This window comes from Muscardinus avellanarius, assembly GCF_963383645.1.
Source record: "Muscardinus avellanarius genome assembly, chromosome: 9".
Classification (NCBI taxonomy): Eukaryota; Metazoa; Chordata; class Mammalia; order Rodentia; family Gliridae; genus Muscardinus; species Muscardinus avellanarius.
Genome location: NC_137795.1, coordinates 1,360,495 through 1,377,081, shown reverse-complemented (window position 1 = coordinate 1,377,081; position 16,587 = coordinate 1,360,495). Strand labels below are relative to the sequence as shown.

General features: G+C 36.3%; 1 protein-coding gene across 1 annotated transcript in view; it reads right to left on the bottom strand.

Annotated features, from left to right (window-relative positions):
• Nucleotides 1–210: 210 nt before the first annotated feature.
• Nucleotides 211–16,587, bottom strand: part of DPY19L2 (dpy-19 like 2) — a gene marked incomplete at both ends in the record, with an annotated part of 74,637 nt that continues 58,260 nt past the window's right edge. Inside the window, 6 exons of the mRNA XM_080701823.1 lie at nucleotides 211–361; nucleotides 3,752–3,877; nucleotides 5,640–5,739; nucleotides 7,223–7,397; nucleotides 8,561–8,680; nucleotides 10,972–10,996. Coding sequence (XP_080557949.1) covers nucleotides 211–361; nucleotides 3,752–3,877; nucleotides 5,640–5,739; nucleotides 7,223–7,397; nucleotides 8,561–8,680; nucleotides 10,972–10,996 — 697 coding nt within the window. The remainder of the gene's footprint in view (nucleotides 362–3,751; nucleotides 3,878–5,639; nucleotides 5,740–7,222; nucleotides 7,398–8,560; nucleotides 8,681–10,971; nucleotides 10,997–16,587) is intronic.

The window sequence follows — 16,587 nt, the reverse complement described above, 5'->3', positions numbered from 1 at the left end:
TGAAATGATTTAATAATTTATATTACAAGCTTAATAAGACACTGACATTCAATGAAAAACAGTGAAGTAATTTGCCTTTAATGATCAAAATAAATCATTTTATTAATGTATTTTCAAGTGTCTCTTATTAAAGCTTGTGATTTTATTACTGAAAATAAGGCAAAAGGCGTTTGTTTTCAGTGTACGTCTTTGCACCACAGAGCCTCGCTCTCAGTTAACCCTCAGCACTCTGTACATGCTATTTTGAAACACTGTGGTGAAGTAGGGCCTGGCGTCCTTGAGCAGGATGCTGCACAGGGGTGGGTTGGCTGCGTTGGAAGGGTCTTCCACATCCCAGATTTCAAGCATGCTGCAACCAGGCCTGAAAGAGAAGTGGATACACACATCCACATTAAAAATTATTCATATGTACAGGAAATACGCTAAGTCATAAAGACTCTTCTAGATTGCTAGAGACTAATTTAACAAATTAAAGATTTTAAAGTGTCATTTCAAAAAAACAGATGTTCAACATTTAGGAGCAATAAAAATGAAATGAAATTAAGTATGTTGCATTTTAATGTTCTACTTAACCAAATAATGGCATAGTAAAAGTTCAATATACATTAAAAATGCATAAATGCTCACTTTCAAAATGAAATGTATTTTTCAAGCACCATTACCATCAAAACTTAAGGACCATTTGTAGTGGAATGAGATTAATTAAAAGAAAGCGAGTCAAAGTTCTAGTTAATTTCACATTTTAAAGAATGAACTGTCTTGGATTTAGCATGCAAACATGTGGCCTAAGAAAGGAGGTTCTCAAGTTTTTATCCTTCAACCGTTTCCATTTTAGGTGGTTCTATGACTGGGCTAAATGAGTAAATATTTCTCACTAGAGAGTAATCTAGCATGGTAATAATTAAAAGGAAGGAGTCAGGCAAAACTGGTTTCTATTTTTGGGGGGGAAAGATAGTTGGGATTGAACTCCCAGACCTATTTTTTATTCTTTATTTTGAAACAGGGTCTCACTAAGTTGCAGAGGGCCTCACTAAGTAGCTGACCGTAAACTCATGATCCTCCTATCTCAGCCTCCCAAGTACTGGGATTACAAGCATGTACCTCCAGGCCTGGCTCTGTTTTCTAATTTTTAACATCTCATTTCCTATGTAAATTTTAAGTATGCCCAAGTGTGCACAGATGTGTGAACACCACAATCATAATGCAGAAAATTTCCATCACTGAACAAGAGCCCGCGTCCTTCTGCAGTCATCCGTTTCCCCGCACATGGCCCAGGTGAGCACTGGTGTCCTTGATGCACTGCAGGTGCACAGGAATACCTTAGCTAGGCTTGTCAATTCTGGCTTATTTACTTAGCATGTTTTTGATATTCATAGAGTTCCTACAACTAACTATTGTTGTAGTTCAGTAGTACCCTTTCATTGCTAAATACTATTTTGTTGTATGGAATTAATATATTTGCCTATTTGCAAGTTAAAGCACATTACAAATATTCTCTGAGATTTGTGTAATAATGAACAGGATTGTCTAATAACTCATGGACAAGGCTTTTGTAGACATATGTTATCATTTGTTGTGGAAATTCATCTTAGTGGAATTTTTGGTTGTATGGTAAGTGTATATTTATCTATAAAAGCAATTTCAAAATTGTTTTCCAAAGTTAATGCACCATTTTCTATTTCCATCAATAAGTTTAAGTAGTTCTTCATCCTCACAAACACTTGGTCTAATCAGTCTTTGTAATTTTAGTCATTCTAGTGTTGTTATATGTCTCTCAAAATATCTTCTTTGGTAAAATGCCTGTTCAAATGTTTTGCCAAATTTTGTGTTATTTCTTATTACTGAGTCATGGCAGTTCTTTATGTATTCTGGATAAAACATCAGATTTTTAGCAGATATACTGAGGCATCCTTGATCAATAATCACTCACTGTAGCACATATTTAGAGAAAAATTTTGATACATTTAAACATATGTATTTACCTGTAGAACCATGGTCACAAAACCAATACAGCCGTCTTTCCACAAGGAGGGATTCCCTTTTGTACCTTTCCTCTCTCGCCCCTATCCACTCTTATATATCCATATTTCCAGGAATCCATATATCTGCTTTCTGTCACTATATATTTGTGTGTATTTTCTAGACTTTCTTTCTTTTCTTTCTTTCTTCCTTCCTTTCTTTTGGGTCTAGCTTCTGTTAGTCAACATAATTATTTTGAGATTTATACATATTGCGTTATGTGTCAACAGTTTGGTCTTTATTTTATTGATGAGTAGTACGATGGCCTAAATATTCCAATAATGCATTCAACCATTCACCTGTCCATAGATATTTAGGTTGTTCCAGTTTGGGGCTATTACAAAAAAATGCTATGAATGTTTGTGTACAATTTGGGGGTGGACGTACTTTCTTATCTTATTTACATAACAGGCATATGTTGGAGCTCTTAGAAAGTTGCTAAACTATCTTGCAGAGCGGCTACATTATGCTCATACGACTGGCATACACAAGTTGCGGGTGCTGCACAGTGTCAGCAACTATTGGCCTGATCAGTTGTCTTCAACCTGACATACCGTAGTGGGTATTTAAGGGAATCACCGTAGTGCCTCTGGAACCTGATTTATTCTTCTGATTGCCAATTTGTTGTTCCTGTTCTACTAGGCAAGTAACTTGTCTGGATGAGCCATTGCCTACAAGAGCTGCTCAAGAGCCTAAATAAAGGTCTTTGAAGATCCATTAAATTCCTTAGACTTTTTTTTATTTTTAGAGGTTGAAAGTTCAAAAACATTATATTTTAATTAGCAATAGTTTTATTATTATGCAATTTGGAGTTATGAAAAACTCTTAATTAAGTCTTGTAAGGCCAATATAGAAGCAAAATTTCAATACTTTGTTATAAATTCACATCTACATTTAACATATTAATAAAAGTTACCATGAAAATTTAAATAATTATGAAAAAGGTTTAAGATAGGTATGTTTAGCTGGGTGTGGTGACACATGCCTATAATTCCAGTACTTGGAAGGCTGAGAAAGATCACAGGTTTGTGGTCAGCCTCTGCAACTTGGAGAGGTTTTCCGCAATTCAGTGAGGCCCTGTTTCCAAGTAAAAAATAAAACAGAGATGGAAGAGTAGCTCAGAGATGGAATGCCTCTGGGTTCAATCCTCAGTACCACATACACAAGGAGATAGATATGTGTAACTGATTTAAACATTGCACAGTGGATTCATGTATTGAAACACCCTATTACCCAATTAATATGTATAATTTCTTTTTGTGGTACGGGGGATGGAACCCGGGGCATTCTACCTCTGAGACACACCCCAAGCTCTACTTTTTATTCTTTATTTGAATACAGGGTCTCACTGAGTTGCAGGGTACCTCACTAAGTAGCCGAGGCTGTTCGCGAACTGTGAACCTCCTGTCTCAGCCTCCCAAATGCTGGGATTACAAACGTGCCACCATGCCTGGCTCTTAATATGAATAATTTTTTATTTATTTATGTATCAATGCAAAATAAATTTAGTAGAAAGATGCTAAATTAGATGAGAAATCAAAATGCTAAACTACATTATAATTGTTTTGAAATTATAACTTAAATTGTAGTTTTACTTCTCTATTAACAGGGTAATATTTTAATGGCATTTATTTCAAATAAAAAGTCCTTTAAAAACCAGGGCTACTATAGTAAAGTGAAACATCTGTTGCTTTAAAATATGCAATGTCATATATATAGTACTAATACTCACTTAGTTCTCACAACACACCATGCTTCTTCTAAAACATAATAATTCACATGTAATTCCAATAATTTATCTCTCACTTCTTTTGCAGATTTTCGACTATATGCAGAATAAACTATTTTTGTTCGGGCCCTTTAATTTTAAACAACAACAATTATGAACATACTTTAAATAAATTATAGTGAACTAAAGAAAATTTGCTAAAAATCTGAAATCTCAACCCTCAGTGAATAGGGTATTGATGTATCTGATTCAAAATAAATTATTTTTTTGAGAAACAGTTTCCATTTCTTACTTAAATTTTGAATGTGCTAAAACTTATGGCAGTTTGGGTTTTGTATATATTACTTGTTTGCATATGATCTAGAGTTGAACTTGGTATCAGGATCATAGTTTAGGATATAAAATTTGCTTTACAAAATTTACAAAACCATCTATTCATGAAATACATTTAGAAAGATTCAAGGTAGCAAAAACACCGTTTTTTTAAAAATATAATCTCATCTAAAGAAGATACAAAATAGAGTTGAAGCTGAATATGGCAAATAGAATATTTAAAACCTGGACATCCAGGGTATCAAGCCAGGTAGAAAACCACCTCACAGAATCTTGAGAACAGAGCGGTTCACCAAAATATGGTGCAGCAGACAATTTGGCATTTTTTAGGAAATCCCCAAAATCACCTTTTTCACATTAAAGATTACTAAGGATCTCAAGGATATGGGATGCTCGATCAGCACAACCAGAAATAAAACTAAATAATTAAAAAATGTACCTCTAATGCCGGGCGTGGCGGCGCACGCTTGTAATCCCAGCATTCGAGAGACTGAAACCGGAGGGTCGCGGTTCGCGGACAGCCTCAGCTACTTAGTGAGGCTCTCTGCGACTTAGTGAGACCCTGTTTCAAAATAAAGAATAAAAATAGGGCAGGGAATGTGGCTCAGAGGTCAAATGCCCCTGGGTTCCAACCCCAGACCCGCTAAATAAATAAAAATAATAAAAAAAATAAAAACTACCTCTAAGCAGCCAAAAATCCATTGAGAGGAACAGATTATGTTTACAGTTAATAAAATGATCAAAATAATTTCTGAAAGCCAGCCATGTAAGGAAAACAAAATCTTTAAACATCATGAAAACGAGTTTTCATAATCAGGTAGCAAATTATGAAAGTATGTAATATGGCAAATCTCATGTGCGTTTTCTACCTGTTAAAAAGAAACTACAGTCGCTGGCCACCAATAGGATCCAGAATGTGTCTTTAGCAGAACTTGTGTTCAGAAGAGTAAAGACTGGCATCCTGGCTGTGGGCTTGCCTCTCCCACTGCTATGTGGGGGTTCACGGGCGCTCTCTCTCTCATGAACACATGTACACACACACACACACACACACACACACACACACACACACACACACGAGACATTTTTCACTGACCCAAAGTGTTTTTGTTTTTTGTTTTTTTTTTTTTCGGTACTGGGGATGGAACCCAGGGGCATTCTACCTCTGAACTATACTCCCAGCCCTATTTTTTATTCTTTATTTGGAAACAGGGTCTCACTGAGTTGCAAAGGGCCTCACTAAGTAGCTGAGACTGGCTTCAAACCTGTAATCTTCCTGTTTCAGCCTCCCAAATGCTGGGATTACAAGCATGTGCCACCACACCCAACTCCAAAGTGTCTTTTGCTTTTTCAGTTTTCAGAGGTTTATACATCTGCTTTGAAGGACATAGTTACAAATTACAATTTCTGGATTATTTTAATTTTTCAACTTTCAGAATAAATATGAGGATGGGAGCATGCGTATGCATTTATGTGTTTGCCTAGGTATAATTCTCCATATTCCTAAGAACCGGTGGCAAGGAGCAAGTCTGGCTGGAACAGTCAATCCATTGCTCACCTCAAGTTTGCATCCTCGTAATGCGGGTGATTCACAATGGGGTGAAAGGTAGACAGCTTGATGCTTGCCATTGTGGGCATGGCACCCGCGAAAACAGCATCTGAAAAGCAAGGTGCTACTTAAAACATCTTAAAGAAAACCAGAGGTTAAATCTGAATTTAAATTAGGAAAGATAAAGCACGCGCGCGCGCGCGCGCGCGTGTGTGTGTGTGTGTGTGTGTGTGTGTGTGTGTGACTGGAGATGGAACCCAGGGGCATTCTACCTCTGAGCTATACCCTCAGCCCTATTTTTTATTCTTTATTTTGAAACAAGTTCTGACTAAGTTGCAGAGGGCTGCCCTTAAGTGGCTGAGGTTGTCTTCCAACCTTGATCTTGTTTCATGTACTGGGATTATAAGCAGGCACCACCATGCCTGGACTGAGAAAGCATTTTTTAATAACAGCCACTCTCATCATTACTTTTATCCACTCAATATTTATTCATTGTCTTCTCTAGTAATAGCTATTGTCCTTGGTGTTAGGAACTGTCGTCAATATTTTCACAAGTATGAAGTGATGTCATTTGCATACAAGCTGTACAAAGTGAATTCTAATTATTTTTGTAGATGAGGCAGAGATATAGGGAAGGTAGGTGAACTTCCCAAGGCACATAGCTAACAAATTCCAGGGCTCACCCACCCTTCGCCACTCACCACAGCGGCTTGCCACGCCTGTGCACTACTCAAGGGCCAGGGCTCCAGAGGAATTAAAGCATTTAAAATGCTAGGAACTGGGCAACTGCTATAAGAGGCAAGTTGCATGGTCCATGTTTTTCAAATGATTTTTGCTTCTTTTGATTTTTGATCATGTAGATATACCAAAGGAGAATACTGTTATCTTTCCTCAGATGATATTTAAATATTCACAATTAAATTCACTTGGTTGCCATCCAAATTTATAAATTTCATCAAATCATTTTCATTACTTGTTAGAAGTACATCTGGGAGCAATCGAATTTATAAATTTGGTCAGAAGTAGAAATATATAAAGATCTACCTGACTTCAGTTTAAGTTTTATGTCCTGGAAGACCAAACAACCAAATGCTTACCTTCTGGCACTTTTGTATAATAAGTGTTTATGTAATTGCGAGGGTTATTTTATTTTTAACAGCACAATAAAAATAATGCATGTTATTCAGATCTACTAAAATTAACTGAATGTTTACTTTCAAATATACCTAAACATTCTAAATGTAGCTTAGAATAAAAAACACAAAACACAATCAATAAAATGCTGGCCACACAGTACTCTGTACAGTGTCGGTTTCTTCTCCTGGGGCTGACTGGGAGCTGTGGCTCACTGCCTCTGCTCAGCATTAAGACAAAATATCACAGTTCACAATTCAAAATCCGAAACACAATTTCTATTGAATGTGTACTGTTTCCACACCATTGTAAATTTGAAAAACTGTTAATCAAATTACTTTAGGTGAGATCTGGACACACACACGCATTCACACGCATACGTATGAAATGCTTATAACTACATAATATTTATAAATGCATCTGGGTAAAACTTTATATGCATCTAAAAAGCTACACACCAGTTCGGGTATTATATTTGATCCATTGGATAAGTTCTTCCTGAGGCAAATTATTAAATTCTCCTATTATGCTCCATTGATTGTGGAGGTTTGCAAAACCCTGTATCGACATCACTGTCAGAATCCCAAAGATAACATTCTCAAAATGAACTCTGCAAAAAAGCCATCCAAAGAGCTGAAATAAAAAAAACACATTTATTTATCATTCTTATATGAATAGTGCTATTGGGTCAAAAATAAATTCTCACCTTAGTACTTGAGCCAAAGCGGATTACATTTTGATATCATTATATAAACACAGGATTGTCGTCTATTGCTTACAAACAAAACTAAGTTGGAATTACCGGGCCTAGTTAAGGATGCAGCTTTCTCTCCTCACAAAACAATTGAGGAAGGAGTGCCTGATCTTTCTCTAGTACTGCTTTATAACCAAGGGTTAAGACGAGCAAATCACAAGTGTTGAATATACTAGAAATAACCCCTTTAATAACATCTGGCTGTTTTTAGGTATACCTTGAATAACAAGGGAAACCCTATTAGCGCTGACATGTATATTCCTCTTAGGAAAACAGGCATTAAGGTATTTTCAGGCAACACACTAGTAATCAAAACTAAATAATATATTTCTAGAATAATCAAAATTCTAGCTAATTTAACTAGTTATTTTGTATTTTAGATAGATATAGTAAGAGTAGCTCAGAGTTGGCAACTTTTCTTAGGGAGTCTTCAAACCAAACAGGAATATGTTATAGCAATTATTCTGCATTTATTCACTAGTATATGAGTACTTAGGGGGGGTTGAGTGGCTCATGAAATTCCTATATAAACTTAAACTCTAAAAAGCTATATTTATGAGTAAAATACTAACAGAGGGGAACACGTGCTTCATTATTCATCATAAAAATCTGTTATAAGCCCAGTATGGTCGTGCATGCCTGTAATCCCAGTCTTTGAGAGGCTGAGACAGGAGGATCACAGGTTTGTGGTCAGTGTCAGCAACATAGTGAGGTTCTCAGCAACATAGTGAGACTATTTCAAAATTTAAAAAAATAAATAAAATAGGGCTGGGAGTATAGCTTGGATGTAGAATACCCCTGAGGTCCAAGCCCCAGTACCGCTCCCCCACAAAATCAGTTACAATCTAGAAATAAATTTAAAAGACACTTGAAGTTGCTTTTCCCATTTGATACTGAACTATGAATTAGCATCAAACTGTATTAGTTAACTAAAAAAAATACCTAGTGTTTTTATGTTGTAGATTCCTCAGTAAAGTTGTGGTGACGCTACTGTGATTGCTATAGTTTTTATTGTATGGTTGTACAAGGATGGACACCTTACCCGCCGAGAGCAGATCAAGGAAGCCATAACACACATATGTGGTGTCAAGAACAGCTTCAGCCTCATAATTAAAATGGCAAGGGCAGTAAAGGCCAACAACTGCAATGTGTGAAAAACCAGCTGTAAAGACACAAAACAAAATGACATTTTCACTTTCTGTGTTTTTAAATTAGTATGATGTGTACTAAACTATCATTATTCATTAGGACAAAGATATTCTAAAATAGTAATAAGTCTGGTAATACTTATTACTTATGCTCTGTTATTGAACAGAGAATTACCGAAGGCCTCTTATCTGCCAGGAATGCTGTTCCAGATACTTACACATACAACACAGCAACTTCTGCTCTTGTGAGGCTTACATGTTCGTGCATTCAGTAAAGAAAACTGGTAATAGACAATAAAGCCACTACAGACTATGAGAAATGAGAAATGGGCAAAAAAAATGGAGTAGGAAAAAGAGCCAGAGAGTACAAAATGTGATGTAAAGCTACACAGAAGAAATGGCATTTTAAGAAGGATCCTCACAGTGGACCTCACTGAGAAGGTGATATCTGAGCAGACAGATGAGCCTCAGGTACAAAAATTAAAATATGGACTTTGTCAAAAATGTGTATGGCATTCAGTTAACAATATAAATCAAAGTAGACCGTAACTAGATTATATTAAAAGTAGTAAAATTAAATAAATATTTATAACTAGTATGAGAGGTTATCTTGAGCAAGATGGGGGGGTCCCCTAAGCAGAATTGTCAAACACAAACAAAACTTTTCTAATAAACATACTCACAAAATATTAATATCACTAGAAAAATGGATAATTAATAAGTTCAAATAATTAATGTAATAAAAAGTAAAGGACAACAAAATATGTTCTAAGTGTTAGAGATAATGAGGTATTTTCATTTATCAAATATTAATACTGAGTATTATAAAGAAACAAACACTGAAATAATACATTGATACATTTTTCTAACCTCAAAATATTTATCAAGGGCCTAAAAAGAAGCCAACTTGTTTGACTTAATCTTCCCTTTTAGGAATTTAAGCAAGAAAATCATAAAAACACAAAGATGTGCCACAAAGATGATCACTGAATTGTATTTTAATGAAAAAACAAGAAACACCCTATTGCAATATAGAGGGGTAAGTGATTTTTTTCTTTCTTTTTTTCTGCATTACTACACATTGAACCCAAGGACATTCTTCCTCTCTAAGCTACACCACCATCCCTATTTTTTTATTTTTAAACAGAGTCTCACTAAGTTATGAAGGGCCTCACTAAGTAGCTGAGGTAGACCACAAATCTGTGATTCTCCTGTCTCAGCTTCCCAAGTACTGGGATTCCAAAAATGTGTCACCACACCTGGCTTTAGAGATGATTACTTAATGGTGGAAGTTCCCCCAAATATAAAACTGTGTATATACAGAACACTATTTTTTTTTTCAGTACTGGAGATGGAACCCAGGGGCATTCTATCTCTAAGCTACACCTCCAGCCCCATTTTTTATTCTTTATTTTGAAGCAGGGTTTCACTGAGTTACAAAGGGCCTCACTTAGTAGCTGAGGCTGGCTGTGGACTTCAATCGTCCTGTCTCAGCCTCCCAAATGCTGGGATTACAAGTGTGCACCACCATGCCCAGCCTGAACACTAATTCTGTAAAGAAACATAAAAACATCTATGTGCTAACATGCATGGGGCAGTGGGTGTGGGAGGGAGAATGCTTTAAGAAAAAAAATTACTGAGATTTTTTGGGGTGTGTGTGTTAATAGGGATTGAACCAGTGGCTTTTTTTTTTTTTTTTTTTTTTACCACTGAGCTACCCTAACCCTTTTTATTTTGAAACAGAGTCTCATGATGTTACAGGGACTGACCTCAAATTTGCAATCCTCCTATCTTAGCCTTTCAAATACTGGTTCTAATGAGTTATTTTTGATGTTAAAGAAATGGTATAGGGAAGAGTTGAGGGGGACTGATGAAGGAAATACTTCCACTGATGTTGTGTGCATATGTGAGAATACTAAAGTCAATCTCAGTATCATGTATGGGGAAGGGGAAATAAGGAGAGAGCCAGGGGAAAGCCCACCAAGTGCTGTGTGCACGTATGTCACCATCACATGAGGCCCATTATGATGCAAGACTATAATGCACCAATAAAAATATAAAAATCCTTATTACTATCCAGTGTGAGAGCAGACTAAAGAGAGGTAGCCCTGCACAAATTCAGCCCCCATGTCAAACTTCTCCAGTACCACTGATGAACTTGAGAAGTACTTCTCAAGTAGTACTACTTGCTGCTGATGCACCAAGATGTGGCCCTGGTGCATCCGCAGCAAGGCCTCACTTTGTGAATTAAACTTGAACTTAATATACACATCTACCATATAAAGAAATAACATGAGAACTTTACCTCACCACGTTCAAGAAGCTGTTTTCTGGAATAAAACAAAATATGATTTACTGAATGCCGCTTCATTTATTTGTTCTTATATATTTTAAATTTTATCCTCCCTAAACTACTTAAAGGCATAAATAAAAGCAGAAAATATGAAAAAACTTTATTAAAAATTATAGTAATTTAAAAGGCATAATTTATAGTCATCCTCTTTAAAGTATCTAAAATAGCACTCTTTGGTTAGATAAAATAAGTCTGACTGTTACTGAAGATTGTACATCTGTAAGATAAATGGATAAGAAAGACTTTCTTTTAAATATTCAAACCAAGTACAATAAATATATAACTATAATTAGACTTTGGAGTTGTTTTAATTTTTCACAATTATAAATCGCATGAGCATCCTTGTACCTTTTACTTTGAATTGCTGAATATTTCCTTAAGATAAATTCTAGAAGGAAAATTCTTGGGAAAAGCACAGAAGTATTTTTAGTTTCAGAAAAGTGATCCCCAATTTATTAAATACTTACCATATACCTATTATATTCAAGGCAGTGTGCAGTGAATACGTGAGGAAGAGTATAGATATAATTCTTATCTTTTCAGAACTTTCCTTACATTAATACAAGAGGTAAAAGCATGCCTATTATTGCAATGAAAAGACTGGGTGTTCTAGAAATGGACTTTTCAGGATACAGGGGCACAATATGAATTTCAGGTTAGGAGATAAAAATATGACAGGTAGGGAGAGGAAAAAGGAGAGCTGATGAAGGAAACAGTTCAAATACGCCTAGATCCATATTATGAAGGCTGCCAATCTCACTAACATGTACAGGGCAGGGGAGTTACTTGCGTGCATGTTTTTATCATTTGAACCTCACCATAATGTATAGTTATAATCAATAAGTGGACTAAAGCAAGGCAGTGTTAAAAAGAATTTAAGGGCACATAGATGTAAGCAGGGAAAGTCCCTCTGGAAAATAGTCACCAAATTACTCTGCCTCCATTCTAACTCCTTTCCTGCATATGGAACCAAGGACAGACATCAAGTTTCCCTACTGTGCTAAAATCTTACAGTCACAACAGAATCCTGCAGTGAGCTGGTACATACAAGGAAGAGTACATGTTATTGCCAAGGGCCTTCCTCTTGACTATAAACACTGATACATATAAACCTAGCAGCTAATGTAAAATATGAGTACACAGACACAAGTAACTTGATAGTGAAATACCAGGATGAAAGAGGAAAGGCCCTGCTTTTCAGGAAACAAAATAAACACAATAAATAGAGGAGACTTCCAGGAAGATGGCGACCGAGAAAAGTAGCATTTACCAGTCCTGCTAAAACTCGATCTCTATTGCCACAAAATCAGTGCTTCTTTTAGCCAGAAAACACTGGCAACAGAGAAATTTTTAAAAAATGTAAACACAAGGGACAGAGAAAAAAATACTAGAAGAACAACCAGAGACCAGAAAAGAAATCAAGCCCACAATGCGGCAGCAGAGCCTCACCGGCACCATTTTCCCTCACAGCACCAGGCTCCAGAGAGGAAAGGTAAACAAGGAGCTGAAGTGAGCACCTGCGGATCATTCGGGTGTAATTCAGCAGTTCTTTCAGTTTATTTTTTCATTGAAAAAAGAATCTTAGAAGATGGAAAGATCTTCTATGTTCATGGATAGGCAGAATAAATATCATTAAAATGGCCATCCTTACAAAAGTGATCTACAGATTCAACACAATGCCATTAAACTACCAAGATCATTCCTCATAGACATAGTAAAAATCAGTCCTTAAATTTATTTGGAATAACAAAAAGCCCAGAATAGCCAAAGTAGTTCTCAGCAACAAAAACCATGCAGGAGGAATCACAATACCTGACTTTAAACTATACTACAAAGCCATTGTAATAAAAACAGCATGGTACTGGCAAAAAACAGATACATAGATCAATACAGCAGAATAGAAGGCCCAGAAACAAATCCACACACTTACAGCCAATTATTTTTGACAAAGGGACCAAAAACACACACTGGAAAAAAATAGCCTGTTCAACAAATGGTGTTGGCAAAACTGGTTAACCATATGCAGAAAATTGGAATTAATCCCACTTTCTTACCCTGAACAAGTGTACATTCAAGATGAAACAAAGACTTGGTAATAAGACCAGAGACCTTGAGGCTCCTTGAAGAGGGCATAGGTCCAACACTGCAACACACAGGCACAGATAAACACTTTCTCAACAAGACCCCAAAGGCACAACAAATTAAAAGGTGAATCAATACGTGGGATTGCATGAAACTGAAGAGCTTCTGTTCAGCAAAGGAAACTGTCTAGAACCTAAATCGAGAGCCAACAGAATGGGAGATTTTTGCCACCTATACCTCAAATAGAGGACTAATATCTAGAATATACAGAGAACACAAGAAACTCAACACTAAAGAAACAAATAATCCAATCAAAAAATGGGCAAGCAAACTAAATAGACACTTCCTGAAAAAAGAAATTCAAATGGCCAATAAATGCATGCAAAAAATGCTCAACATCACTGGCAATCAGAGAGATACAAATCAAAACTACCTTGAGAATGGCAATCATTCAAAACATAAACAACAACAAATGCTGTTTAGAAATTATCTCATCTAAGGGGAGAAAGGTGGATTCCTATATATCACCACATCACAAAATTAATGCATAATTAACTATTTGTACAATAGAAAGTATGAAAATAGAAAAGATTAGCTTGTATGTAGAGAATATTTCTAAGCAATAAATTCACAGAAAATAGAAAATATATAGTTATAATCACATGCAAATTTTAAAATTTCTTAAGAAATGATCATATATAAACTGTAAACTGACATTGTTAGAAAATATATGGTACAAATAATAGACAAAGATTACTATTTATTAAAACACACATACAAACTCCTACAAGCCAAGAATTTAGACAACAGTTATAAAAAGATACACAATTTCATTGATGAAAATTTTTTATAATTATAAAAAATTGATTACTTTTTTAACCTATCAGAGAAAGTTAAAAATTTGATAACACTCCTGTTCGTGGAGATGAAGGGAAATGGGCACTGTCATTATAATTTCTCAGTATTTCTTCAATTATAAAATGATTATACCTGATGATCCAGTAGCCTCATTTTAAATATTCTATGCTAAGGAATCGTGTAAGCATAGAAAGATACACATACAAGGATATTCACTAGCTATAGTGTTGTTGGCTTTACAAAAAGGTAAAAATAGTTTTGCAGGTCTGGGGATAGAACCCAGGGGCATTCAACCTTCAAGCTACACCCCCCTCCCTATTTTTTATTTTTTATTTTGAAATAGGGTCTCACTAAGTTGCAGAGGCTCTCCACGAACTGGTCTCAAGCCTCCCAAATGCTGGGATTACAAGTGCGCACCACCACGCATGGCTTACAAAGGTAAATATAATTTAAACACTCATAGATACTGGAATAGCTAAATACATGTTAGTCGCTCATGGTGGCAAACAACATAATGCTAAAAGGATTACAAAGATAAATCACATACAGGTAGATGCCCAAACTCACTGTTAAATAAAACCAATAAGTTGCAAAATATTAAATTCATGATTTCATTTTCAATTGTATTTCTGCCTGTGTTTTCGAGAGTGACAAATACAAAGCTGCGGACAATGAGCACCTCTAAAGAGTGGACCTAAGAGATGGGTGCTCTCTCCTCTGGATGCTGTTTTTGATTAATGTATCCATACAAAGAACCCCTCTACCCATGCTCACACACCGAAGCATCAACTCCCAGCATTTAGGACAAGAATGACTTCCGAATTCTGAGCTGAGTGTATTCCAACATTGGCCCCAACAAGTCTGTCCTCTTTCACATTATACACTCTCAAATATCTCGGTCTTCTATCATCCAGTTAAATATCCCAGCCCTTCATGCATTCTCTGTGTGAATCAGTATTAAAGCCAAGGCATACTCCTCTAGCCTCTGCTCAGAGCTGTTTTCACCCTCACTTTGGAAGCAGTTTCAACAAATGCATGTAAGGTCTTAAGTCTTCTGACAATCACACAAAACTACTAATTAAAAATATAAGCATGGGTATATGAGGTTCCTGAAAACTGTATTTTCATAATTTTTATAACTCAAAAACTACTCAGAAAAGTAAGGGTCATTAAATAAAATCCAATGACATAACCAAAAATATAAAGTGTGATTTGAGGAAACATTTCCCTCAGAAGGCTTGTGATTTGCTTCCTGTGTCCCACAGCCGTTTATTATGTGGGATCTATGAGTTATATTTTGTTGTCATCTGTTTATGCCTAGATTCTAGTAACTTTACCGAAACCACTAAAAAATGTGATACAAAAATGGTTATTAAAATGAATGTAGAGCCGGGCGTGGTGGCGCACACTTGTAATCCCCGCGCTTGAGAGGCTGAGACAGGAGGATCGAGCAGGTTCGAAGCCAGCCTCAGCTACTTAGTGAGGCTCTCAGCAACTTAGTGAGACCCTGTTTCCAAATAAAATATAAAATAGGTCTGGGAGTATAGCCCGGAGGTAGAAAGCCTCTGGGTTCCACCCCCAGTACCATCAAAATAAAAATAAAAAAATAAAAAATAAAATGAATGTAGAGCCAGGTGTGGTGGCACACGCTTGTAATCCCAGCATTTGGGAGGCTGAGAGAGGAGGATTGTGGTTCATGGATAGCCTCAGACACTTACTGAGGCCTTCTGCAACAAAATAAAGAATAGAAAATTAGGAAGCCTGGCGTGGTGGCGCACGCTTGTAATCTCCGCACTTGGGAGGCTGAGACAGGAGGATCGCGCAGGTTCGAAGCCAGCCTCAGCTGGCTTAAGAGACCCTGTCTCCAAATAAAATATCAAATAGGTCTGGGAGTGTATCCCAGAGGTAGGTAGAAGGCCCCTGGGTTGCATCCCCAGTACCACAAAAAAAAAAAAAAAGAGAGAGAGAGAGAATAGAAAATTAGGGTTGAAGCCGGACATGCTTATATTCCCTGTGCTTGGGAGGCTGAGACAGGAGGATCGCGCAGGTTCGAAGCCAGCCTTGCTGGCTTAAGAAACCCTGTTTCCAAATAAAAATATAAAATAGGTCTGGGAGTGTAGCCTGGAGGTAGAAGGGCTCCATCCCCAGTACCACCAAAATAAATAAATAAATAAATAAATAAATAAATAAATAAATAAATTCGTGTTGGAGGTGTAGCTTGGAGGTAGAATGCCCCTGGGTCCTATCCCCAGGACCGCAATAAGAAAAGGAGGAGGAGGGGAGGGAGGAGAAGGAGAAGAAGAAGAAATATTTTATACATTCTCTAAAAGTTAAAAGAAGAAAGCATGGCCAAAATAAAACTTGAGTTCATTTCTATTCAATGACCTTAAATTCTGCTGATATAGTAAAATCAAATTAAACTTTGAGTTACTTCACAGATAGAAGTCCTGCAAAACAAGTTCAAATATATAAAAGGAATCTGTTAAGGATGATCTTTTTTAAAAGAAAATATCTAAATTTAGTTCCTATTTCCTTTCTTAATCATAATGCTGAAGCTTAATGTACATTCATTTAAAAATTAACATTTCAGTAGTTTATTCATTACTAGGTATATTTTAAAACATCTAT